Source organism: Cyprinodon tularosa, unplaced genomic scaffold (genome assembly GCF_016077235.1).
Source record: "Cyprinodon tularosa strain WSP-4 unplaced genomic scaffold, ASM1607723v1 ctg137, whole genome shotgun sequence".
NCBI lineage: Eukaryota > Metazoa > Chordata > Actinopteri > Cyprinodontiformes > Cyprinodontidae > Cyprinodon > Cyprinodon tularosa.
The window spans coordinates 556,527-583,748 of NW_024038189.1; the positions used below are offsets into that span (position 1 = coordinate 556,527).

Sequence of the window (27,222 nt, forward strand, 5' to 3'; positions counted from 1 at the left end):
TTCTAGCTGGTCCATCTCTCACCAGTCGCTTTCCACAATGGTGGTCAGACAAACAAAACAAGTTGGTAAGGTACCAAACATGAAATACGCATAGAGTAGAGTGGATGTAGATTTGACCAATCAGAGGCCTCCTGTCTGCGGTCACCTACAATTTTGAAGAGGTGCACCAGAGTGTTACCGGCAGGGGTGGGGGGCACATTTGCATTCACTGTGAAAGGCACGCAACCACCTGGTTTCTGAGTATAAATCAGCCTTCAGATTGGGATAAGGCTAACAGCAGCCTCTGTAACTTACCTCATCTGCGTCAGTGACCTCCAGCGTAAGGATGGATGCGCCTCCTGCCAGGTTCTCAGAAACCTCCACTTCATAGCTTCCCTTACTGAACATAGGAGGGTTATTGTTGACGTCCTTCACCTTCACCACCACTGAGCTGTTTCCAGACAGTGAGGGCGAGCCGCCATCTGAGGCATGAACCGTCAGAGTGAACAGTTTGACCTGGCTGTAGTTCAGAGGCTGGGCAAGTTTTAGGACCCCGCTGGCAGCCTCCAGCTCAAAGGCTGCAGGCACGGACGGAGGGTCTTGCTGGGAAATACTGTAGGTGACTCTCCCATTCACACCGTCGTCCTTATCAGTAGCTGATAAGGAGTGAAGGGTCGCTCCCACCGACTCTGTTTCTAAGACCTCTAGCTGATACTCCTGCTCAGAGAACTTGGGTGGGTTATCGTTGACGTCCGTCACTTGGACCTGCAGCGTGGCGGTGGCAGACCTGGCAGGACGACCCTGATCTTCAGCCACCACCAGGAGCTCGTACTCCGCCGTCGTCTCCCTGTCAAGCTGAGCGGCCAAGCTTACCAACCCAGAAACAGGGTCGATGGAAAACCTCCCCTCTCCTCCTCTCAGGGAGTATCTGATCTCCTTGTTGAAGCCGCTGTCTTTGTCTGTGGCTTTGATTTCCGCGACGTTGGATCCAACCTCTGCATTTTCTGGGACAGACTTGGACACATTGGAGGCAAATTCAGGGTTGTTGTCGTTAATGTCAGTGACTTCGACCTTCACAACTGCAGTGTCACTGGTGGTGCCGTCACTGATGGAGATCTCCACTGAATAGTTGTGTGGAGCTTCATCGTAATCCAGCTTCACTTTGGTTTTGACTTCACCGCTTGATGAGATGGAGAACTTGTCGCCTTCCTTTGTAACTGCAAGGGTCACAGTCTCAGGAGGGATTGCCAGGAAACGCACCTGAAACCAGCAAAAATTTTCACATATCAAAAGCTTTTGCCTTCCATTACAGACCTCTAGTGTGGCCCCACACTGGTAAGGCTCAATACTCTCCATTATAAAATCAAAGTGGGAGGCTTACCCATAATGCAGCAGCACTTTTTTTTTATAGAACCATAACGGTCAAAATTGCAGCTTCAATGGAGCAATATTTCATTGATGCCCATTATTTTTTCCGAAGGAAATGTTTATGTAATTAAAATTTCAACAACTACAGGCTTTTCTTTTAAAATAACAGATATTTTTGCATCACATGGTCGTTATTTGATTGGTTTTAAGCTTTTTCATCTGACTCTGTTACTCCAGCCTTTGACATCAGGCTGATTTCCAGGCTAGCATACCAAGCTCACATTGTAGATTAATACGACTGGCCTTGCTAAAGACCTCTTCTTTCATTTGTGTGAAAACCTGTTTCTGAAATGTTGAACTTACATTCAGAATGTGAACTCCTGGATCCTGCTCCTCCACTACTGTGCCTTGGTAGAGTTTTTCTAAAAAATGAGGCTTTAAGGTTCCAGGAGCAGTAACCATCACTTCTGCTGAGGCGGAACGAGATAATCTACCTCCTGGTAGAGAAGAGAGAGACAAACAAATGAAAATGATTTGGATATTTTTTGTTTTATGTGTGTGTTTTGTCTCACACATGCTTTTAAAGATGGATTTAAGAAAAAAACGAAAAACAAAAACGTCATCAGGAAGCAAATTGATCCATAAATAAACTCTGTCATGCAACAGCAGGTAAATGATTTACAACTGGCTGCAATAACTATTTTATAACCTCTATAAATTTGCAATTTGCATTTGTTGTTGAATTGGGGAGGTAAGTGAGACACTTTGCCAATTGAGCAAAACAATTTGCTTTGAAAATATAAAGAAAAAATAATTGTATAGTTTTATCTCAATACTTATCTGGCTATTCATACAGGTGCTGGTCATAAAATTAGAATATCATGAAAAAGTAGATTGATTTCAGTAATTCCATTTAAAAAGTGAAACTTGTATATTATATTCATACATTACATACAAACTCATATATTTCAGATGTTTATTTTGTTTAATTTTGATGATTACAAATGACAACAAATGAAAATCTCAAATTCATCATATCAGAAAATTAGAATATTGTGAAAAGGTTCAAAATTGATGGCCCCTGGTGCCACACTCTAATCAGCTAATTAACTCAAACCACCTGCAAAAGCCTTTAAATGGTCTTTCAGTCTAGTTCTATAGGCTACACAATCATGGGGAAGACTGCTGACTTGACAGTTGTCCAAAAGACGACCATCGACACCTTGCACAAGGAGGGCAAGACACAAAAGGTCATCGCTAAAGAGGCTGGCTGTTCACAGAGCTCAGTGTCCAAGCACATTAATAGAGAGGCGAAGGGAAGGAAAAGATGTGGTCGAAAAAAGTGTACAAGCAAGAGAGATAACCGCACCCTGGAGAGGATTGTGAAACAAAACCCATTCAAAAATGTGGGGGAGATTCACAAAGAGTGGACTGCAGCTGGAGTGAGTGCTTCAAGAACCACCACACACAGACGTATGAAAGACATGGGTTTCTGCTGTCGCATTCCTTGTGTCAAGCCACTCTTGAACCACAGACAGCGTCAGAAGCGTCTTGCCTGGGCTAAAGAGAAACAGGACTGGACTGCTGGTGAGTGGTCCAAAGTCATGTTCTCTGATGAAAGTAAATTTTGCATTTCCTTTGGAAATCAAGGTCCCAGAGTCTGGAGGAAAAGAAGAGAGGCACTTCATCCACGTTGCTTGAAGTCCAGTGTAAAGTTTCCACAGTCAGTGATGGTTTGGGGTGCCATGTCATCTGCTGGTGTTGGTCCATTCTGTTTTCTGAGGTCCAGGGTCAACGCAGCCACATACCAGGAAGTTTTAGAGCACTTCATGCTTCCTGCAGCTGACCAACTTTTTGGAGATGCAGATTTCATTTTCCAACAGGACTTGGCACCTGCACACAGTGCCAAAGCTACCAGTACCTGGTTGAAGGACCATGGTATCCCTGTTCTTAATTGGCCAGCAAACTCTCCTGACCTTAACCCCATAGAAAATCTATGGGGTATTGTGAAGAAGAAGATGCAATACACCAGACCCAACAATTCAGAAGAGCTAAAAGCCACTATTAGAGCAACCTGGGCTATCATAACACCTGAGCAGTGCCACAGACTGATCGACTCCATGCCACGCCGCATTGCTGCAGTAATACAGGCCAAAGGAGGCCCAACTAAATACTGAGTGCTGTACATGCTCATACTTTTCATGTTCATACTTTTCAGTTGGCCAACATTTCTATAAATCCTTTGTTTTTATTGGTCTTCAGTAATATTCTAATTTTCTGATATGATGAATTTGAGATTTTCATTTGTTGTCATTTGTAATCATCAAAATTAAACAAAATAAACATCTGAAATATATGAGTTTGTATGTAATGTATGAATATAATATACAAGTTTCACTTTTTAAATGGAATTACTGAAATCAATCTATTTTTTCATGATATTCTAATTTTATGACCAGCACCTGTATTATTTATCTACTCAATTTGAGGGTAAATACACATAATTTCAGACATTTTTACTTATTTCTAGATTGTTTCTGCAGTGCGGGATATTTTTTAATCCTTCACATGCTGAATAATAATCACAGTTATTAGCTCCCTGGTTGGAGTGTCTGAGGTTTTTCTATTAAAACTGATGTGATCTACCGTCTCTGGCTGTGATGAAAAGATGGAACTGCAACTGCCTGTCGTCCTCCAGTGGGATGGTTTTAGCCAGAGTGATCTCCCCAGTGCCGCCATTGATGGAAAAATATCCGTCGCTGTTCCCAAAATCAATGGAATATTGGATCTCCCCATTTATTCCATCATCTGGATCTTCTGCTTTGACCTTAATGTTGATAAAAAATATTATATGTAAATTAAAAAAAAGAAACACTTCAGAGCAGCAGATCGCAAGCATTTCAGCCTATAACTCAAAAAATAACAATACAAACTGGTGACCCCCTAAACTAAAAATACTTAGAAATAAACCTGCTATATTTATACACTGCCTGGCCAAAAAAAAGGTCACCACCTGGATTCAACTAAGCAAATAGGTAGGAGCCTCCTATTGGATAATTACTGCATGGGCGATTATCTTGCAATGACTTGCTTCTCATTTCCTAAACAACCATGTCGAAAGACACATCCTGTGGTCATGGAAAAGATGTAAGTCTGTTTGAGAAGGGCCAAATCATTGGCATGCATCAAGCAGAGAAAACATCTAAAGAGATTGCAGAAACTACTAAAATTGGGTTAAGAACTGTCCAACGTATTATTAAAAACTGGAAGGATAGTGGGGATCACACTTAAACGTGTGGTGAGATCAAATCGAAGAAAAACAACAGTAGAACTCAGGGCTATATTTAATACTGAAAGTTAGAGCATTTCCACACGCACAACGCGAAGGGAACTCAAGGGATTGGGACTGAACAGCTGTGTAGCCGTAAGAAAACCACTGATCAGTGAGGCTAACTGGAAAAAAAGGCTTCAATTTGCTAGGGAGTATAAAGATTGGACTGTGGAGCAATGGAAGAAGGTCATGTGGTCTGATGAGTCCAGATTTACCCTGTTCCAGAGTGATGGGCGAATCAAGGAAAGAAAAGAGGCAGGTGAAGTGATGCACCCACCATGCCTAGTGCCTACTGTACAAGCCTGTGGGGGCGGTGTTATGATCTGGTTTGCTGCAGTTGGTCAGGTCTAGGTTCAGCAACAGTATGTGCTCAAAGAATGAGGTCAACTGACTACCTGAATATACTGAATGACCAGGTTATTCCAACAATGGACTTTTTCTTTCCTGATGGCACAGGCATATTCCAAGATGACAATGCCAGGATTCATCAGGGTCACTGAAAGACTGGTTCAGGGAGCATGACACATCATTTTCACACATGGATAGACCATCACAGAGTCCAGACCTCAACCCCATTGAGAATCTTTGGGATGTGCTAGAGAGGGCTTTGCGCAGCGGTCAGACTCTACCATCATCACTGCAAGACCTTGGTGAAAAATTAATGCAACCCTGGATGGAAATAAATCTTATGACATTGCAGAAGCTTATCGAAACAATGCCACAGCGAATGCGGGGCGTAATCAAAGCTAAAGGCGGTGCAACAAAGTATTAGAGTGAGTGACCTGTTTTTTTGGACGCAACTTTTTTTTTGGCCAGGCAGTGTATATACAGTTAAAAAATTATGTTCAATTTTTAAAAATTATTTAAATTAAATTAAATAATCATTTTAATGTATTCTTATTTATTTAATGGGAAACTGAATGATCTTATTGTGACTTTTTGAATTCAACTGTAGATTTAATGTTAGAATCGTGTATTAGTTGAATAAACAAATCTACATCTACGTTAAAAAAACTAATGGTTTTATTTGTTTTAATCAATTTAATTTCTTTGTTTTATTCTATTTAACTTTTTTATACAATTTAAACTTTAATTGGTATGTAGAGCATTCTGTCACGGGGCTTTATAAATAAAGCTGAGTTGAGTGCCTGAGGTGGTTTGCATTTATGAATTAGCAAACCGCTTGTGTAAACCTTTGGTTGTTTGCCTTTACTAATATTCAGATAATATTCTAATGACCAAATTGCTCATATTCATTGGTAATGGCTATGCTAATTTAAACATTTAGCCTACCAAATTGAAAGTGATTTTCTAAATTGGAAACTCAACTGCAGTTTTTGCGTCGCTTTTAGAAGTTTTGAAAGTGAGTTACAAATTAACACACAAATATATCTCTGGTCTTTTTGGCCACAAAAGAGACATAGTACAAAGCAAGATGGTGGAAAGAGATTCTTATATCAATGGTAAAATAATATTAATAAAGAAAAAACTTTAGTACAGCCTACAACAAATTTATATAATGCAATACATACCATCTTTATACACTTAAACCAAAACAACAACAACAAAAACTAATTTAAATAATCAACATGTTTATAACAATATAAAATATTTAAAGAGCCTGCAAAGAGACATGTGAGGATTAGGGGTGGGGTGCAAGGCTAAGGAAAGCTACTCCTCACAACAAGGCTTTATTCCCTAATGGCTTAGAACCTCATTTTCCTTTAGCGATCACTTTCAATTGGCCGTAGAACACACAATCTGCTCATTTTAATGGAGTGGAAACAAACTGGTGTGCATGTCTTAGAATTTGAATAGCAATTTTTGTAAATTACCTGCAACCTGCCCACTTATTGCATTAAATAAAAAAGAGACACGTGAGGATTGGCGGTGGGGTGCCGGGCTACTCCTTACAACAGGGTTTTATTACCTCATGGCTTAAAACCTCTGTTAAGTTTATTCAATGCTGATTATAAAATTAATGTGTGTTTATGAAACATTTGTGCGAGGGGATGCTCCACTCCTGTCTCATGATTCAGTCAGGAGACCATCCTGCCTTGTCATTCTGATGGAGTATTCTGTCTTCATGAACTGATCAATTGTTCTGTCAGAGCAATACTCTGTTTATAACCATGTGTCATGTTCTGTTAATAAAATGCTCTGCGAAGGAGGTCCAGTGGGAGACAGTGTGTTTGAGTCTGGGGTTCAACTGTCTCTCCTTTCTGCAGAAATTGTATCCATAATTGTGTATTTCAGTTCTTCTTTTGCAAAAACCTACATTTTATGAACCCGACATTTTGGTGCCAAAACCTGGGAGTCAAGATCCAATTGTCCAGGACCGTGTGGGACCAAGGCCAAGAATCTGTCGACAGCCATCCTCCCTTCGCCGGACGGGGCCAGTTTGGTCCAACCCTGCCCTGGGCATCTTGGTGACGACTCCAGAGGAACTGATTCTACACGAAAAAGGGTAAGCCTGAAGCTTTTTATCAAAAGTTGGTCTAGGACGATTTAAGTTACAGCTGTAATCGCAAGAATATTTGACGAGACCAAGTCTTGTTGACGGATATGGCATCTGGGTATTCTGTGCGTTAGAGTATGGGACTCTATGTTGTTCTCAAGATAGTAAGGTTTGCAGCTGCCGCAGCAGGGATATTTGACGGATACGACATCTGGGTATCCGGTGCGTGCGAGGACCTGAAGTTGGAGACTCCAAAGTGTACACGTAACGATAGGTGTTTTGTGTCTATGTTGGTTAAAATAAAAAAATATAATAGCCCTTAAAATAGGTGGGGTGCAAGGCTACGGAAAGCTACTCCTCACAACAAGGCTTTATTCCCTCATGACTTAGAACCTCATTTTCTTTTAGCGATCACTTTCGATTGGCAGTAGAACACTCAATCTGCTCATTTTAATGGAGTTGAAACAAACTGGTGTACATGTCTTAGAATTTGAACAGCAATCTTTGTAAATTAGCCGCAACCTGCCCACTTATTAGCCTCGTGAGACCATCCAGATCTTGCGAGCTTTCAAGGTTTCACTCGCAGATCAGTCTGACTCTCCGTTAAAGAAAATTTGGAGCCGTTCACCAAGCGAACGTCTAATCAGCGTTGGCTTTGAGGCGGGTTGAGGTGTGACGCAACGAGAAGCGCTACAGTTCAGTCTAAAGAACATGGCTGCTTCAGCCGATGAAACTAGCGTCAGCGTGGCTATCGAGCAAGTTTTATCGGAATTACAGAGTATTTCTTCACTGAAAGAAGAGCAAAACACTGCTCTGGAGGCTTTTCTCAGAGAAAACGATGTTTTTGCTTTTCTCGCGACTGGTTTCGGCAAGATTTTGATCTATCAATTGGCTCCTCTTCGTCGTTGCTCTATTAGCATTTTATTTGCTTCGTTGATCTGATTGGTTTATTTGGCCCGTCTATCACCAACATAAACCAATCAGCTAACCAGTATTTTCGCCCCTACCCAAAATTACTTCAGTGGAAGGTTTCCAGATGGATATGCGGAGCAAATCCATCTGGCGGAGTCAGGTTACCCACTTATTGCATTAAATAAAAAAGAGACATATGAGGATTGGGGGTGGGGTGTGAGGCTGCTCCTCACAACAGGGATTTATTACCTCATGGCTTAGAACCTCATCTTCCTTTAGTGATCACTTTCAACTGCCAGTAGAACACACAATCTGCTAATTTTAATGGAGTGGAAAGAAAGTGTTTGCACACCTTAATATTTGAAAAGCCACCTTTGTAGATTAGCCACAACCCACCGACTTATTGCATGAACTGAAAAAAAAAAGCTATTTAATTTTTGTCCCCCTTATTTGGAATCTTTAAAGATCAGGCCCTTGGTGGCTTGTTTATCCCCCTTTGGAAAACTCTGCTTTAGAGAACTGCATTTAACAACTGATTGTATGGAATCTATCAGTTATTCAGTGGTTCTGATTTAGACATAAGATGAGATGTCTGACTAAAGAAGAATAGATTGAATGTCTTCATTTAAACACAGGTTTATGTGAACTGCCTCACCTGGACAACCGGCATCCCCACCGTCTGATTTGCAAACACCTTTCCTTCATACATGCTGCTGGTGAAGTTTGGGCTGTTGTCGTTTTCATCCAGGAGGTTAATGGTGACTTGGGCTGTTGCACTATGGTAGGGAGCATCGGTCTCCTTTGCTTCAATCTTTCAAATAAAAAAAAACAAGAAAATAAATCAAGACAAAATATACAAATACCACTATGAAAGAATTTAATAATCTACTACATATGCTTGGAACACACATCAAATCCATTTTTTTTCTGACTAGTTCTACCTCTTAATAATTATTTAATTATATAACATTACTAATACATTTTCAACTCTTTCCCTTATTCTCTCCCACCAGAAACACATACACACGAACAACTCAGCTAATAAAACATAAAATAAGAATACGGATAACATTATCTTTCTCACAACTTAAGTTTTGTTGGACAGATTTTCTTTTTCCTATTTGAATTTTAATGTGTAATCGTTCTATATTATATGTAAATATTATGTATTTTATTATGTTTTGTGTTCTTAATATTGTTCTGACAAGTATATAATTGTGGAAATGTTACTTGGATAATAAAACAAATAATTTGTATCCATCCTTGCTCATCTGAGAGAACCAAGCATCACATAGTAAAAGGCGTGGCTCAGTAGAGCTAATCCTGAGGGATAATCTATAGTTCTATTCACCTGAAAGACAAATGCTTTGGTGACTTCTCGGTCCAGAACTTCAGGGTTTCTCACTCGGACCGTCCCATCAGGGCTGATGGAGAAGGGGGTTGATTCTGGAAGAATTTTCAAGGTTCCCACAAATCCTCCCTGAATAGAAGAAAAATCATTAAATAATACAACTTTTATTCGCCCCACCTTTGGTTTTCAAGAATAACCCCAGATATTTTCAACAGTTGAACAAAAGAAAGTAAACTGCAGTAAATTACATAGTAATGAGTGGAAAAAAAATATTGAAAATGATTGTCTACATTAAACCACCAAACTGTTTATTTAGCCACAAATTATACTCCAAGGCTGAGTTTATCTTTAGTGAGACAACGCTTTGTTTATTAATGTCAAAAACATCGCTGGTGTAGACGAAGTGGCCATTAGAGAATCCACCCTGAGCAGGAAGAGATGTGTGTTAATCATCCATCAGTGACAGTAATACTTCCTTCTTAGAAATGAAATCCTTCTGCGAATCTGAGAGACAAACAGCAACAACTGACTCTAACCTCTGACCCCACCTTTCAGAGGCATAGACCAGTATTGGGTATTGAAGGCTAACAAAGACCTTTACAACTCCTCATTCCTAAGGGCCAGAGCTATTCTTCCGGTTCAATTTGCAGTTTTCTAAGCCTAAACAAGGTTTTGTTGGGCTGCTCTATAAAGCTTGGAACTCAATGCTAATTCAGACATTTTGAACTAAAAAACGCTTCCTGGATGGGAAGCAAAACGTCTTCAAACTTTTAAACAAGGTCCAATGGATTTTTTTTTTTTAACCTTTTTGGAAAAACGTATAACTGAGTTTCTGATGAGGAGGGATTATTCAACCTGGTGATACAGTTACCATAAAAAGGTGCTTGTAAATACAACCAGTAGTAAAGATGTGCTGAACATTAATAGTCAATAAAGGAGCTTTAATTCTGTGGTGAATTTGACTGAAGTTGAAAACCTGCTGACTCAGCAGGAGAAAGGTTTGTGCAAAATGAAGATTAAGTGTTTATTTGTATATCATTTTTATTTCTAGTGTAAAAAAAAGATGTAAAACAATGATTTAAAACACACTGATTTCTAGTGTGCTCCTGTTTCCTATAGGAGCCTGTGCAGCTTAGCAACCGGTTGTCCAGTTGCAAATGTCTCTAGAGGGAAGCATGTTGGTCTGCAGGCTTAAAGGCTGATTTATACTCAGGTTGTCTGCATGTTAGTCGCAGTTAATGAAAATGTGCCCTTGTGAGCCTGTCAATTTTGATTTATGCCTAATATTGAAGCGTGGTCTGCTGTACGTTATTCCACGCCACAACGCAAGAGGGACATTCAGGAACTAGCTGTGGGTCTAGATACGGCCGAGGCGGTTAGGAAGTGTGGGCAACTTTGTGCGACAACGGAGGGAAATTAGGGCGAAAAAGAGCGGGGATCCAGGCGGAAAAAGGGTCCCAGCGTTCTCACGCACCCTGCTCTTCTAGGTGGTTCAACTTCACCAGTCGTTTTCCACAATGGCGGTCAAACAAACAAAACAAGCCGGTAAGGTACCAAACAGGAAATATGCATAGGGTAGAGTGGATGTAGATTTGACCAATCAGAGGCCTCCTGTCGGTGCTCACCTACAATTTTGAAGAGGTGCACCAGAGTGTTAGCGGCAGGGGTGGGGGGCACATTTGCATTCACTGCGAAAGGCATGCAGACCACCTGGTCTCTGAGTATAAATCACCCTTCAGAGTGGGGTAAGGATAACAGCAGCCCTGCTAATCATGAACTTCGGTAACTAACCTCATCTGCGTCAGTGACCTCCAGCGTGAGGATGGATGCGCCTCCTGCCAGGTTCTCAGAAACCTCCACTTCATAGCTTCCCTTACTGAACATAGGAGGGTTATTGTTGACGTCCTTCACCTTCACCACCACTGAGCTGTTTCCAGACAGTGAGGGCGAGCCGCCGTCTGAGGCATGAACCGTCAGAGTGAACTGTTTGACCTGGCTGTAGTTCAGAGGCTGGGCGAGTTTCAGGACCCTGCTGGCAGCCTCCAGCTCAAAGACTGCAGGCGCGGACGGAGGGTCTTGTTTGGAAATACTGAAGGTGACTCTCCCATTCGCACCATCGTCTGGATCAGTAGCTGATAAGGAGAGAAGGGTCAGGAAACGCACCTGAAACCAGCAAAAGTTTTCACATATAAAAAGTTTTTCTCTTCCATTACAGACCTCTAGTGTGGCCCCATACTGGTAAGGCTCAATACTCTCCATTATAAAATAGAAGTTTACCCATAATCCAGCAGCAGTTTTTAATAGAACCAAAACAGTCAAAATTGCAGCTCCAATGGAGCAATATATTATTGATGCCCATTATTTTTTGAAAAAGAAATTTAAATTTCCACAACTGCGGGCTTTTCTTTTGAACTAAAAGATATTTTTGCATCACATGGTTGTTATTTAAGTGGTTTTTAGCTCTTTCAGCTGACTCTGTCTTTGACATTAGGCTCATTTCCAGCCTAGCATACCAATCACACAGTGTAGATTAATACGACTGGCCTTGCTAAAGACCTCTGCTTTCATTTGTGTGAAAACTTGTTGCTGAAATGTTGAACTTACATTCAGAATGTGAACTCCTGGATCCTGCCCCTCTGCCACTGTGCCATGGTAGAGTTTTTCTATAAACTGAGGCTTTAAGGTTCCAGGAGCAGTAACCATCACCTGCGCCGAGGCGGAACGAGATAATCTACCTCCTGGTAGAGAAGAGAGAGACAAACAGAAATGACAATTATTTGAATTTTTTTTGTTTTATGTGTGTGTTTTGTCTCACACAATTTTTGTAAAAATGGATTTAAAAAGAAAAATAACGAAAGACAGGAAGGCAGAAACTTTCCTGTCATCAGGAAGCAAACTGATCCATAAATAAACTCTTTCTTGCAACAGGAGATAAATGATTTATAACTGGCTGTAATAACAATTTTATGACCTCTATAAATTTGCAAACCGAGAACAAAACACCTAACATGACAACACCTCTGAAACAGTTTAAAGGACATTTCTACACACCAACTATTATACACAGCAAAAGACTGAAAGTTTTCTTAAAATATGCAGATTTGTTGTTTAATCGGAGAGGTAAGTGAGACATTTTCCCAATGGAGCAAAACCAATTTGCTTTTAAAATAGAAAAAATTTATGTATAGTTTTATCTCAAGAGTATATTATCTATAATCTTATTATACAAGTAAAAATACTCATTCCCTTGGCTTATAATATTATTTATGTACTCAAATTGAGGGTAAATATACATAATTTCAGACATTTTTACTTATTTCTAGATTGTTTCTGCAGTGTGGGATATTTTTTAATCATCCACATGCTGAATAATAATCACAGCTATTAGCTCCCTGGTTGGAGTGTCTGAGGTTTTTCTACTAAAACTGATGTGATCTACCGTCTCTGGCTGTGATGAAAAGAGGGAACTGCAACTGCCTGTTGTCCTCCAGTGGGATGGTTTTAGCCAGAGTGATCTCCCCAGTGACGCCATTGATGGAAAAGTATCCGTCGCTGTTCCCAAAATCAATGGAATATTGGATCTCCCCATTTATTCCATCATCTGGATCTTCTGCTTTGACCTTAAAGTTGACGAAAAATATAATATGTAAATAAAAAAATGAAACACTTCAGAGCAGCAGATCCCAAACATTTAGACTTAGAGACTTAGACAGAACTTTATTGATCCCTTGGGAAGACTCCCTCTGGAAGTTAAGGTTACCAACAGCTTAAAGGGCAAAAAAGTATTAAGTTAAATTAAGTTAAAATTAAGCAACAAAAAAGTATTAAGTTAAATTAAAATTAAGCAAAATACAAATACAAATAAATATGGGGGAAGTTACTCCAGAGAAGCAGCAGACACAACTGTGATACATTCAGGCTCATTCCCAAAAACATTAATAGTTCTAGCAATTAATGGACAGGCAGTTAGACTTATATGCGAATCAGGAGCCTGTAATACTTGTGGTAAAGATAATGTAAATGCTAAAACCATCTAAAAGGCTAATCTTTGTCAAATCAGCAAATAATCAAACATCCTAGGAATGCATGTCAAGGGCAATAGAAATAGAAGACCTTCAAACAGGAAAAAGGTTGCAAGGTTGCATGTTTTTGTAGTAATATCACTAACTCACCCCATTAATCTGTTAAAGTGAGACTTGGTGGAAAATTAGTCATTGCAATTTTCCCCACGCTGGGGGGAATGAAGGCTGTATGAATAATACATGTAATGGTGTTGCAACTAAATCCTTCTGTGTTTTATACAACTTGCTTAGCGTTTTCTGTTCCATGTCTATTTTTCCAACTATGGAAACAGCCTTATAAAATTCTGTTCAATGTAAAACCCCAGGTTCAAGATTTATCATGTGTTAAAATAACTCAGCATTCTTTGCTATCACAATTTGATAAAAATGATTTCAAAGATACTCCAAATGCTTTGTGATCTACAGGAAGAATTGATGTAGGACTGTTGACAACTGTAGATTCAGTTAAAATAGTTCCTAAATCAGGCCAAGGATAAAACAATATCTGCTAAAATGTAAAGCAAAGGACAGTATAAAACCAGTTATAAAAATTTTATCGGGTGCAGAAATAAGTCTGTTGTTTGGGCCATGTTATTTCAGAAGAAGGTAAAAAGCTACAAGAATGTCTTTTTAGAATTGTGCAATTACTGCAGGGCTTAGATTCCACATTATGAAAAAAAAACTCAGCTTTTCTTAAGTTTTTTTTATGACACACTAATAGCTACGTATGTCAGAGTAGCAGACAACAATTCACAAAGCTGAATGTAGAACTTTTCTCAGCAACTGTCTTAGCTTTGTAAAATTATCAAAAAACCGTGCATCCAAATAGTTGACGGTTAAGCAAGTTATATGACCTCTGTGTTGTTACAGTCTCATGGTGATAGGCTCATACCTGTAGTGTCCTACTGTTAAGGGTTAAAGACAACCCGTGGAAACAATAGTTCCCTCATATTCTTATTTTTTATCTTTATTATATTGTGTAGTTGGATGTGTGTATATATATATATATATATATATATATATATATATATATATATATATATATATATATAAAACTGTAACTTGAGCGTGTAACAAAAGTAATTTCCCTCTGGAATTATTAAAGTATTTCTGATTCTGATTCTGATGGAAAGCAGCAGCTATTTTGAGCCATGAGTTTATCATGTCTCCAGAGGGGGGATATTGAGTATAGTACAACAAGTATTTAATCCAACTGCAGGATTAAATAACTACTTCTAAAATTTTTGCAGAGCATGTCTCACATGTTGCGAAGAACATGTAATCTGCCCAGAGCTCCTTTTGTTTTCCCTACAGGAAGGCCTGAAGGCTGGAGACCGAGTGCTGATTAAAATCATCAAGGGGAAAATTGGGCAGGTGTGAAAGACCCTACATTGTGCAACTAGCAACTCCAACCGCTGTGAAGATCCAGGAGAGAGACACTTGGATCCACCAGAGTCATTGTAAGCTGATTAAAGACTTTCCCCAACAGGAAGCCCAGTTACCTTCACAGGGACCCCACGACTAAGGTAGGGATCTGTGGTGAGGCCCAGTTACAAAGGGGTTAAGCAATTTAGAGCTTTTCGTCTCAACGCTGGTGAAGAAACCAACCTAACCCAATCCCTTAGCGTCCTGGTTAGTGGGTGCTTCCTTGGAGGGACTGGTGAAGATGGGAAAACTAAAGTGGCTCTGCTGTCTGATGATGACCATTGGACTGGTGCTCTTAGGGACTCAAACTGACTGCCAGAAACAAAGGAAAAACCAGAATGTTTTTTGATGGATCCACAGCAAGTCATCCCTATGGTGCCAATATGTGGTGGCAGCATTCCAAGCGCGTAGCTGAAGGTTTGAATAAAACGGACTGTTATGTTTGTACTCATACAGACTGCTCTGGATGAGTTGAAGATTTAAATAGGCTTTTACCTACTCAAGGGACAGATTTTTGAAGCTTTTTACATTCTTGATAAATCTTACATTTTTGCTTAAGTTTTACATTTTAATCCTTTTTATATTTTTGTTTTGTTTTTCATATTGATCTTTGATTACTGAATTCCCTATCTGCAATGCATTTATAATGTATGTAGTAAAAATCTTTTTAGGAGTGCTATGTGCTAATGTTTATATGCACAACAGGAGGGAATGTTAGGTTTATTCAATGATGATTATAAAATTAATGTGTGTTTATGAAACATTTGGGCGAGGGGATGCTCCACTCCTGTGTCATGATTCAGTCAGGAGACCATCCTGCCTTGTCATTCTGATGGAGCATTCTGTCTTCATGAACTGATCAATTCTTCTGTCAGAGCAATACTCTGTTTATAACCATGTGTCATGTTCTGTTAATAATATGCTCTGCGGAGGAGGTCCAGTGGGAGACAGTGTGTTTGAGTCTAGGGTTCAACTGTCTCTCCTTTCTGCAGAAATTGTATCCATAATTGTGTATTTCAGTTCTTCTTTTGCAAAAACCTACATTTTATGAACCCGACAACCTCATCTTCCTTTAGTGATCACTTTCAACTGCCAGTCGAACACACAATCTGCTCATTTTAATGGAGTGGAAAGAAAGTGTTTGCACATCTTAATATTTGAAAAGCCAACCCACCGACTTATTGCATAAACTAAAAAAAAAATAAATTTAATTTTTGTCCCCCTTATTTGGAATCTTTAAAGATCAGGCCCTTGGTGGCTTGTTTGACCCCCTTTGGAAAACCCTACTTTAGAGAACTGCATTTAACAACTGATTGTATGCAATCTATCATTTATTCAGTGGTTCTGATTTAGACTGGGGATTTATATTTCGGCAGGCATTCACTTTTGGGGATAACACCGGGATCTGGACGGGACACAATTTTTTTCTGTGGGAGTGGGACGGGACAGGAGTGAAAATCCACTCCCGTCTCAGACTCTAGTCTGAAACTTGTTTACCACGCTTTGGAAACGCACAGCACGATCACGTGACCAAACTCCCGCGGTAGATAATAAAGTCTTAAACTCACTGCGAGTAATTCTACATCTGGGCTGCATATCTGCTGCTTCACGTGAACATGAGCCGAGCCGCACCATCTCTCATTCACAAACACCGCCAGACCATGACACATATAATATGGAATATGGTAAATAGAATTATAAAAATATCTAAACACTGTGGCTATAAGGCATGCAATATAATAGACCTATATATACAGTAAGATATTGAGGCTGTAGAATGATAATCCCTATGGTCTAATGTAATAAAAAAGTGATAAAAAAAAATAGAAAAACATTTAAAGCTACAGTGTGTAATTTTCAGCGACATCTAACGTCCAGACTGCAGACTGCAGCAACATAAACATCTCCCCCCCACCGCTTCTCCCCCCCAACAGTACGGCGAGCGTTACGGGACAAAATGTCTTCCATGACGTCCGCATCACCTACCTTCTCAAGTGATGAGGTTTGTTTACATAGATTATTTTACAGATAGTATTTCATTAGTCTGTGTGTTCAGTACCGTCTCAGTTCATCTCTCTCAACTTGCCGTAGTTACTTTCGAGCGTAATGGGCGATCTCGCAATCGCTAGTTTGTTGGCTCTGCGCTGCCGCAGCGCAAAGATGTCTGCCTCCATGGCTGCGAGACCCGCTCCTATGTAATTATAAATAACGAATTCTAAGGCAACGCAAATATTAAGGTTAAGAGGCTGAGCTCGTAGATGATGATAAATAACATAGTTATGTATAATATATTACATTTCTGACTGTATATCCCTGTAATTATTACACACTGTAGCTTTAAGGCGAGAATAATAAACTCAGCCACAGCTGGGATCGAACCCTCAACCTTCAGAACTGCAGACCACTCACCCTACTCTCTATGCTAACTGCTCGCAACACGTAACACCCCTCCCAGTTTGCTATTTGAGCTATCTAATCCTGACTCATGGGACGCCGAAATGGACTCAGACTGCCACCTAGTGGCTATAGTAGTCACATGTTTTTCACGCAATTCGTGAAACACGGGGAGCGTGAGTGAAGTGTCCATTTCAAACCAGCGCCCACTGTAAGATGAGATGTCTCACTAAAGAAGAATAGATTGAATGTCTTCACTTAAACACAGGTTTATGTGAGCCGCCTCACCTGGACAACCGGCATCCCCACCGTCTGATTTGCAAACACCTTTCCTTCATACATGCTGCTGGTGAAGTTTGGGCTGTTGTCATTTTCATCCAGGAGGTTAATGGTGACTTGGGCTGTTGCACTATGGTGGGGAGCATCGGTCTCCTTTGCTTCAATCTTTCAAATAAAAAAAAACAAATAAATAAATTAAGGCAAAATATACAAATACCACTATGAAAGAATTTAATAATCTACTACATATGCTTGGAACACACCTCAATTCATCTTTTTCCGACTAGTTCTACCTCTTAATATCTATTTAATTATATAACATTATTAATACATTTTCATCTTAACTCTTTCCCTTATTCACTCCCACCACAAACACATACACACGAACAACTCAGCTAATAAAACATAAAATAAGAATACGGATAATATTATCTTTCTCACATCTTAAGTTTTTTTGGACAGATTTTCTTTTTCCTATTTGAATTTAAATGTATAATCGTTCATTATATGTAAATATTATGTATTTTATTATGTTTTGTGTTGTAAATATTGTTCTGATAAGTAAATAATTGTGGAAATGTTACTTGGATAAAAAAAATAAAAATAAAACAGATATTTTGTATCCATCCTTGCTCATCTGAGAGAACCAAGCATCACATAGTAAAAGGTGTGGCTCAGTAGAGCTAATCCTGAGGGATAATCTATAGTTCTATTCACCTGAAAGACAAAAGCTTTGGTGACTTCTCGGTCCAGAACTTCAGTGTTTCTCACTCGGACCGTCCCATCAGGGCTGATGGAGAAGGGGGTTGATTCTGGAAGAATTTTCAAGGTTCCCACAAATCCTCCCTGAGGAATCATTGACAAAAATAGAAGAAAAATCATTAAATAAATCAACTTTTATTCGCCCTACCTTTAGTTTTCAAGAATAACCCCAGATATTTTCAACAGTTGAACAAAAGAAAGTAAACTGCAGTTAATTACATAGTAGAAGGCAAAAAAAAGATTGTCTACATTAAACCACCAAACTACTTCCTTTTAAATTTTTATTTAGCCACAAATTATACTGTTTTACAAAATTCCTTCTTAAAAATTGCATATAAATTATACTGTAAAATCCACCTGGTCCAAATCAGTGACAACGGCTTTGAACACCACGGCGTCGGCGGGGGAGTTCTCCAGCAGGGAAACGTTGTACTTAGGCTGATCAAACTTTGGAGCTTCGTCGTTCACATCTTCTACTGTGACAGAAACAATGGCTGCAGCCGTTTTCAGTAGGTCATCCGTCTGGGCCGCCTGCAGACATCACAATAACACCTGGTTGGTTCTATCTATGGCCCAAAGGCACATTACATCCAGTTTTATACTAATTCATATAACAAATGACAACTGTACATTCTTTATATTCTCCCACTGGCTGGGTGTAAATGAAAACATAATTACCTTAATGTTGACAGAGATCTCACCGCTGTCCATGTCCTCCCTGTCAAAGGCCGTCACCACAGACAGAACTCCAGTGCCAGAGTTGATGTTAAAGTTTGCTTGGTACTTGGCAGGAGAGACTAAAAAAAACAGATTATTGATTCATCTGCTATATTTCTACTAATGGAAAAATGTCTGCAAAAGCTGAACTCGTAGATTAAACACAGATGGGCTTGCCATACCAGAGCTGATGCTGTATACAACAGTCATGTTGATTCCAGAGTCTCCATCTTGGGCCTTTATTGCCTCTGGTGTGATTTCACTAAGTTGTCCATCCTAACACACATATTTAAGACCAACACTTCTATGTTAGGTCTTTTGAAAGTAAACCAAACAGTTTTGTATGTAAAACTATGTGTCTATATAGAAAATGGTTTATTTAAAAAGACTATGTCAGTGAGTCAGTGGTAAAACTCATGCAACTGCTGGAAAGAGACTCACCTGGTTCTCTGAAATAGTAGCCTGGTACAGACTGTGGCTGAAATAAGGATTCAAGTTATCATAGTCTGTAACAATTATCTCAACAGAGGTTGTGTTTTGCCGTTTGTCTACGTCCTGCAGAAAACAATGGAGAGTCGATTTATCACCAAAAGATAAAGAGGAGGTACTTATGATGGAACTAAATGAATGAAGAATGTATAAATATGCTTACCTTGGCAGTGACAATAAAATTATACTTTGGGGCAACATTGTAGTTGAGTCGCCTCTTTACCCTAAATACCCCCGTGTTTGTTATGTAAAAGTCTTCAGATTGTGGTTCCTGAAAGAAAATGTTAGCATTAAATGAAATTGTAAATTGATCTCATAAGTGAAAACAAATAGAATGGCTGGAAAGTAAAATGTTTGTTTTTCATGTGCATTAATGTGGTAGGAAAAAAAAAACAATTCCCTTTTAGATACATTATGAGTGCTGAGTTTTATTCATTCGGGCCTCAGAGCTGCAAGGCAACAAAGTGTCTGAGTGAGAGGAGTGTTTAAGATAAAAAAAAAATAATAGTTCTCATAACAAGATAGACTGTTTCTCAGGGATTATTTCATAAGTGTTATTTTCCAAACTGTCTGTCTTTGTTTGAGTAAAGATGTTTGGAGACCTTCACAGCCTTTCTACAGGGTTTTATTTAGGGAAAAACAAATGCTGTCTAGTTCAGAGCATCATGCTGTGAGGGCTGATGTGTCTTGTTCTTTTTTCTTTGCACAGTTAAATAAAAAGCCAACTGAATGAAATCCATTGCTCTAAGTGGAGTGAATAGCTGACTACCTTTTCCCCACAGTAATTAAGCATGCAGTTTTTTCTATGTTTATCGTAAAGGTATAGTGGAGGATGTTCTTTTTCCAGGTAGATCATTAAAATAATTGATCCTCCTAATTGTCAATCATTCTGGTGATATGTTTACCTAAGGCCGTCCTACGTGCGTGTCCCCATTTTGACTTACCGTGGGGAGTCTGACATAGTGGAAAAATTACAAATATTCTATTGCAAAGCAAACTTGTATGAGCTATGAGAACACTAACCTTTAAACAAAGCGTGCACGAGGCAAAATGGGCTTGTGCATGCTTTCACACGCGTTTCATAGACGTTCCCTCTTGGGAGCGGGTACAGGGTTGTGCATGTGCATTTTTTTTTAAGTAGAGAGGGCGGGTCTTTTCAAAAATTCCCCCAAATCCTCCACTATACCTTTAAGCCAGTGTTGATCTTTTAATGGTTTGTTCAAAATAACGTTGACATTTTTTTCCAGTGTTTTTTTTATTGATCTATTCATTTACACACTTAAATCCTACAGGCAGACAAAATTAAATGGTCTTTCCCATTACTGATAACTCTTGGTTGGGTTGTCAAGATATTTATCATGTCTCCATCATCATGCATGATCACGTTGACCTGATCATATGTTCTTTAACAAGTTAAGCACTATATCTTTCTACATGCTATTATTTTCTATTTTCTAAAATGATTATTGAAATAAAAATATGTTTTGCAATGGTCTTAAAATCTAAATGCTGTTGATTTTAATGTCCTTACAAAGGAATATTCGAGGGTGTTGAATTGAGGGCTGCTGTCTTTATCAACAGCTGTCACTTGAAGAACCTTAGTCTCAGGGTTTGTAATCTGAAAGAACAGACATCAGAATGATTAAAGCAATTCATTAAAGCAAACCAAGAAAAACAAATCATACAATTACTTCTTATTGGTTGAGATTTCATGACATAATGACATGAAAACCTAACGACGTGTCTATTTTTAGATCAAAAAAAGGGGTCAGTTTATACAGCGTTTAATCCTCCAGGGAAGGAGAAATTGGGAATATCTATAAAAGAAAGAAAGTGCTTGGGAGAATATTAAAGAGATAAAGCTTTTTTTTCACTTGGTTGTTTCTTTGAGAAGAAAGGTAAGCAGCTGAAAGCAGTTTGAGTGAAGATGTCTCAAAGTGGAGGCAGCAAATTGGAGCTTTATTCTGACAACGTAGACCCAAGTTATAGCTCCCAATCCTCTGACTTAAACAGTCCCTTCACTGCAAAAATGTCTAAGTAAGTCAATTTTTCTTAAATGAAGTAAATTTTTTACTGATTTGCGCAGGAAAGTGAGAAACTTTGCCAATGGAATAAGAAAATTTACATTTAGAATGAGAAAAAACAACAACCGCAACCTCTTATTTCAAGTGCATAATACTGATTATCTTATTTTAAGACGAAATACTCAATCCATTGGTAGATCATCTTATTTACCCACTCAAATTAACTGTACATATAGTTATTTGAAAAAGATTCTAAATATTTTAAGATAGTTTTTGCTTTGTTTGTAATAGATCAAAGTGACTTACCTCTGAAACTGTTGCGTTATAGAAACTCTGCTGAAATTCTGGGCCGTTATCGTTGATATCATTGACTGTCAGTCGGCGCTGTAAAAGCAGAATGGGAGAAGCTATTTCATGTTGCTATTTAATCATTTTTATAATCTCTATGCTACAGTTATTCTAATTTTACCCACCTTATTATCCTGGCCACACACCAACTTGTAGTACAACACTCTATCACTCTGCAACACAAAAACATAGAAGGATTTAACTTCTGCTGGAACAGGTTAAAGAGCAAAGCTGGACATGGGCTGAAAGGAAAAGGCTGTCACTTCAGCACAGATCAGTCAAGATATACAAAAGTGCTTTAAAGGTATACTATGCAACCGGTGTTGATTTTCCAGCGAGGCTCCCCCCAGAGGGCGAAAGTAAAAGTGCACTGTCGTAAATATGCACAGCTGTTCTCCTGGTTTCTCCGTCAAGCCAGGCGCGGTTGTTTTGAGCTTAGCAGACAGGCGAACGCAACGAATGACTAATGCTGCGTTCACACCGCAGCTGGCGCGACAGAAGCAGCGAGTTTACATGCAAAGTCAATGGTTAACGCGCGTCAAGACGCAGCAAAAGGTCCCGCGGCGCGTTTTGAGCAGCAGGCGCAGCACGTCTGAGCAGCTGAAGCAGTGCGTCGGGCGCGTTTAATCATCTGAAGCAGGGAGAGAGACACAGCGCTGATGATCAGAGGCTATGATCTCTCCTCTTAAACAGTTTATTGACGCCTAAATTAACTTAAAATGCAGAAATCTGCCGGCAGAATATGCAGTTTGGATTATTTAGATGAAAAACACCTACCAGCTGCCGCGGTGAACCGCGAGGAGGCGACCCGGCCAGAGGCTGCTGATGAAGGGATTCCTTCTGTCGGCGCACCGCTGGTATGTGGGGGTCTGAGCGGCTCCGACAGAAAAAATATTGAAGGCAGGATAATAATCTGAATGAACTGACTGCACTGATTACGTTTTCAGGTGTATTTTCTCATTTAAACACATATTAAAACTACTTTATTCCAAATGATCACAGCAAATATAGCTGCAAGGCAGAGAAAGGATAGTGAAGCTACAGCCAGAGCAGCAAAGCTGCTTCAGCCGCGCGTCAGAACTAACTGGTACAAGCAGCAAAAAGGAAGCAGCAGACGCGATTTTGCTGCTTTTGCTGCGTGAACGTAGCATAACTGCACAAAGATCGCCACTGTGCTAGCAACGAGAATGCTTTTAACTGGGGGGTGTAGCAGTTCTCGCCGTAAAGCAAGACTGACTCTCACGAGACTTCTGAGCCTGTGGGTGCGGGTCGGTGCTCCTGCAATTGCAAGTGCAGTATTTCCCCCACAGACCACCAGGGCGGCCGAGAATACCTTTGTTCAACCTGAAATGACTCATTTAATAATCCAAAACGTTATGGAACACATTAATTAACTGAAAAATGTTGCATAGTGTGCCTTTAAAACAAAAATATTTAGAAAACTTCATTTTAAGTAGAATTAAAATGGGACAGTTTACATCAGCCAGTTTGTCTGCGTCGAGTGGCTTCTTGGTACGAACAGTTGCTGTGCTTTCCCCTGGAGTGTAGATCAACTCCAGAAACTGAAGATGGTCGAAAATGTCCACCTCCAGGGTCAGACTGGTACCAGGTGGAATACCAGTCACCAGCTCCACATCACCTGCAGCAGCAGGTGATAAACAATCAGAAAAACTGAATCACTTGGAAATGTCCTTATTACTCACCTAATTCACAGTATATGTAACATTAAATGATCTGTTTTTTAATGATGAAAAATAACAGACTCAAGCAATGCATCAAGGTGGCGTTGGACGAACCGTGATACTGATTAAGAAGTTTTAAACATCTCACCTGAATATTCTTCATCCACAGCACCCAGATGCTTTGCTTCAGAAACCGAAACACAGTTAATGGTTGTAGTGCCTACAGAAAAAGAGAAAAATCAGTTAGTTTATTTTAACCAAAGTTCAGTGTATTATATGTGTAATGAATATTTATTATGATAAAAACAGCATAACTTACACCCAAAAAGGGTCACACATTCCCATTGTTATGAATTGCATGAAATTCATGGTTACCTTTATGTGACTTAAACAATAAATAAATAAATAAGTCATATATTTGAGATGAAAACAAATCGATTAGTATTAATTTAAGTATACTTTATTAAGAGCAAATACATAAACCTCAATAATCAGTTTTTCAAAAAAGTAAGCTTTATTAAAATAACCGATATGTAAGGTTAACAATTATTATTATTAATTATTAATATGCTTAGATGTGACTGATACAATATCCTAGAAAGTTTTTTTTTTGAAACAACAGTTTATCTCCATTGTAGAAAAAAAGAAAAAAAGCAAACCAACGTTTGTGCATCTGTAGTAAAAAAAAAAGAAAATCTACCCTTTTTTAGCACCAGATCTTTTTGCACTGGGGCAGTTCAATTTATGCACAACACGTGTGATCTCAAGGCATTTACATAGACAATTCAATACATAGATTCACTCCTCAAATATGTTTTTTATGTGCAGAAATCAATGTCTACAATATCCATGGGTTTCCATTCCAAAAGAAAGTAGCACCTATGAGCTGTGGATTGGATAATGTCAACATTGTCTCTAAATAAAATAGAAATAAGTAAATCCTAAAAACATAATGAAAAAAACAGTCTACTGGATATGTTTTCTAAGTTTGAAGACTCTTCCCATCCAGGAAGCTTTTTCAATTCAAAATGTCAGAAATAGCGTTCAGTTCAAGGCTTTGTAGAATTGTTAGTCTGTAATACTCGAAACCTGTCTATGTCTCTGAAAGGGGGCGTGGTTAAAGGGGATTGTTGTTGTCGGATATTACAGGCTAACAAAGAAACAAAGCGACCCCCACGGGAGAAGGGGTCCGTCTGACCCGTTCGTCCGTTTCAAGTTGCATGTTTCTAAGCCAAAACAAGGCTTTGCTTTGGTCCACTCTAAAAATCCTTGAACTCAATGCTATTTCTGAAATTTTGAACTGAAAAAGCTTCCTGGATGGGAAGCGAAATGTCTTCAAACTTGAAAACAAAGTCCATAGAAATGTTTTTTTTTTTTTTTTTACTTTTTTGGAATGACTATGACCTGAATGACTGAAAATGTTCACCAGCAAGTAAATCCTGATTAGTCCTATAGGATTAACTCCCGAAATGACTATAGCTCATGTTTTATTTGACATAATCTATTTTTCCTATCAACCATTTACTCTTTAGTTTACACTTAAAGTGGAAATATAGTAAGAAAAAAGTGTGTTGGAGGTGAAATACCCCAAAAAGGTTCCTCTACCTTTCATTTGTTTTTGGCATGTGATAATTTTACGCTTTTTCTTTTTATAATCACTGGATATCAAGTGTATATTTACACATCCCAAATTAAAAAAACATTTTTTTTAAAGTTTTTTTTTTATACTAAAGTACTTTACTTGTCCAGAGCTGCTAAGGACCCCCAGTCCTCCCCACCTTAGGTTTGCTATATATTTGTGAAAATTGCAGTGAGGATAAAAGTATTAAACTCTCAGAGTTTGTGAAACTGTAAGCTACAGTGTTATTCCCAGCCGAAACCCAGTTCTCAGTCTATGGACTATGCTAACAAAGTCCATAGAACGACACTTACAAGCTGGTACTAGATCGAAAAAACGTTTTAGGTTAGTTAGGATTACCAAGATAATTTCTTTTTCATTAGTACTAGCAAAAAATAGTCCAATTTTTTTTTTTTTTTATAAAGGCAGACAATCTACAGTAGGGTCAATCTACAGTAATCCTATTGTACAAACAGGAAAATGAATAAACACATGCATGCTTTGCTGTCGAATCAGAGAGTTCATGAAATCAGCTGGGTTTCCTTAGTTAGATTTGCTTTTAGGTGGAATTGTTTCTGTAAAGTGCCTTGAGATGATGAGTTGAGAATTGGCTCTACATAAATAAACAAAATTTAATTAAACTGAATATGTATTTAAAAAATAAATCACTGAAGACCAAATTTTTATAGAGCACCTGCTAAAAAAATTTACATACATGCTATATGTATAAATAGATATGCTATCTAAATTTTTCATACATAGATCTGCTTAATGAGCAATTTGAATATGTTGAGTAGTTAATCTTATCTTAAGTTATATACAGGTCCCCTAAATGACAACAGGGACACTTAACATATCAGCTCTACCATAATACAGCAAAATTAGCATGGAAAAGAGCATGAATTATGTGATTATCTGTAATGTTGGTATAAGAATGTCAAAATGAATGACTATTTCTTTTTGAGTATTTTTGCGAATTTATGGTTAATATACAGGTGCTGGTCATAAAATTAGAATATCATGAAAAAGTAGATTGATTTCAGTAATTCCATTTAAAAAGTGAAACTTGTATATTATATTCATACATTACATACAAACTCATATATTTCAGATGTTTATTTTGTTTAATTTTGATGATTACAAATGACAACAAATGAAAATCTCAAATTCATCATATCAGAAAATTAGAATATTGTGAAAAGGTTCAAAATTGATGGCCCCTGGTGCCACACTCTAATCAGCTAATTAACTCAAACCACCTGCAAAAGCCTTTGAATGGTCTTTCAGTCTAGTTCTATAGGCTACACAATCATGGGGAAGACTGCTGACTTGACAGTTGTCCAAAAGACGACCATCGACACCTTGCACAAGGAGGGCAAGACACAAAAGGTCATCGCTAAAGAGGCTGGCTGTTCACAGAGCTCAGTGTCCAAGCACATTAATAGAGAGGCGAAGGGAAGGAAAAGATGTGGTCGAAAAAAGTGTACAAGCAAGAGAGATAACCGCACCCTGGAGAGGATTGTGAAACAAAACCCATTCAAAAATGTGGGGGAGATTCACAAAGAGTGGACTGCAGCTGGAGTGAGTGCTTCAAGAACCACCACACACAGACGTATGAAAGACATGGGTTTCTGCTGTCGCATTCCTTGTGTCAAGCCACTCTTGAACCACAGACAGCGTCAGAAGCGTCTTGCCTGGGCTAAAGAGAAACAGGACTGGACTGCTGGTGAGTGGTCCAAAGTCATGTTCTCTGATGAAAGTAAATTTTGCATTTCCTTTGGAAATCAAGGTCCCAGAGTCTGGAGGAAAAGAAGAGAGGCACTTCATCCACGTTGCTTGAAGTCCAGTGTAAAGTTTCCACAGTCAGTGATGGTTTGGGGTGCCATGTCATCTGCTGGTGTTGGTCCATTGTGTTTTCTGAGGTCCAGGGTCAACGCAGCCACATACCAGGAAGTTTTAGAGCACTTCATGCTTCCTGCAGCAGACCAACTTTTTGGAGATGCAGATTTCATTTTCCAACAGGA

The 27,222-nt window shown here is 38.9% G+C and overlaps 1 protein-coding gene across 1 annotated transcript in view; it reads right to left on the minus strand.

Moving 5' to 3' along the window:
* LOC119778700 (protein dachsous) overlaps positions 1–27,222 on the minus strand; it is a 48,361-nt gene that overhangs the window by 17,861 nt on the left and 3,278 nt on the right. The window contains exons 3-22 of the mRNA XM_038278048.1: positions 23,729–23,800; positions 23,377–23,537; positions 22,024–22,071; positions 21,857–21,934; positions 21,058–21,144; positions 19,690–19,797; positions 19,479–19,592; positions 19,220–19,313; positions 18,999–19,117; positions 18,678–18,851; positions 18,276–18,404; positions 17,568–17,723; positions 12,839–13,019; positions 11,944–12,137; positions 11,191–11,562; positions 9,400–9,528; positions 8,704–8,859; positions 3,994–4,174; positions 1,711–1,844; positions 295–1,239 (exon numbers count right to left, since the gene is read on the minus strand). Of these exons, the coding sequence (XP_038133976.1) occupies positions 295–1,239; positions 1,711–1,844; positions 3,994–4,174; positions 8,704–8,859; positions 9,400–9,528; positions 11,191–11,562; positions 11,944–12,137; positions 12,839–13,019; positions 17,568–17,723; positions 18,276–18,404; positions 18,678–18,851; positions 18,999–19,117; positions 19,220–19,313; positions 19,479–19,592; positions 19,690–19,797; positions 21,058–21,144; positions 21,857–21,934; positions 22,024–22,071; positions 23,377–23,537; positions 23,729–23,800 (3,632 nt within the window). The remainder of the gene's footprint in view (positions 1–294; positions 1,240–1,710; positions 1,845–3,993; positions 4,175–8,703; positions 8,860–9,399; positions 9,529–11,190; positions 11,563–11,943; positions 12,138–12,838; positions 13,020–17,567; positions 17,724–18,275; positions 18,405–18,677; positions 18,852–18,998; positions 19,118–19,219; positions 19,314–19,478; positions 19,593–19,689; positions 19,798–21,057; positions 21,145–21,856; positions 21,935–22,023; positions 22,072–23,376; positions 23,538–23,728; positions 23,801–27,222) is intronic.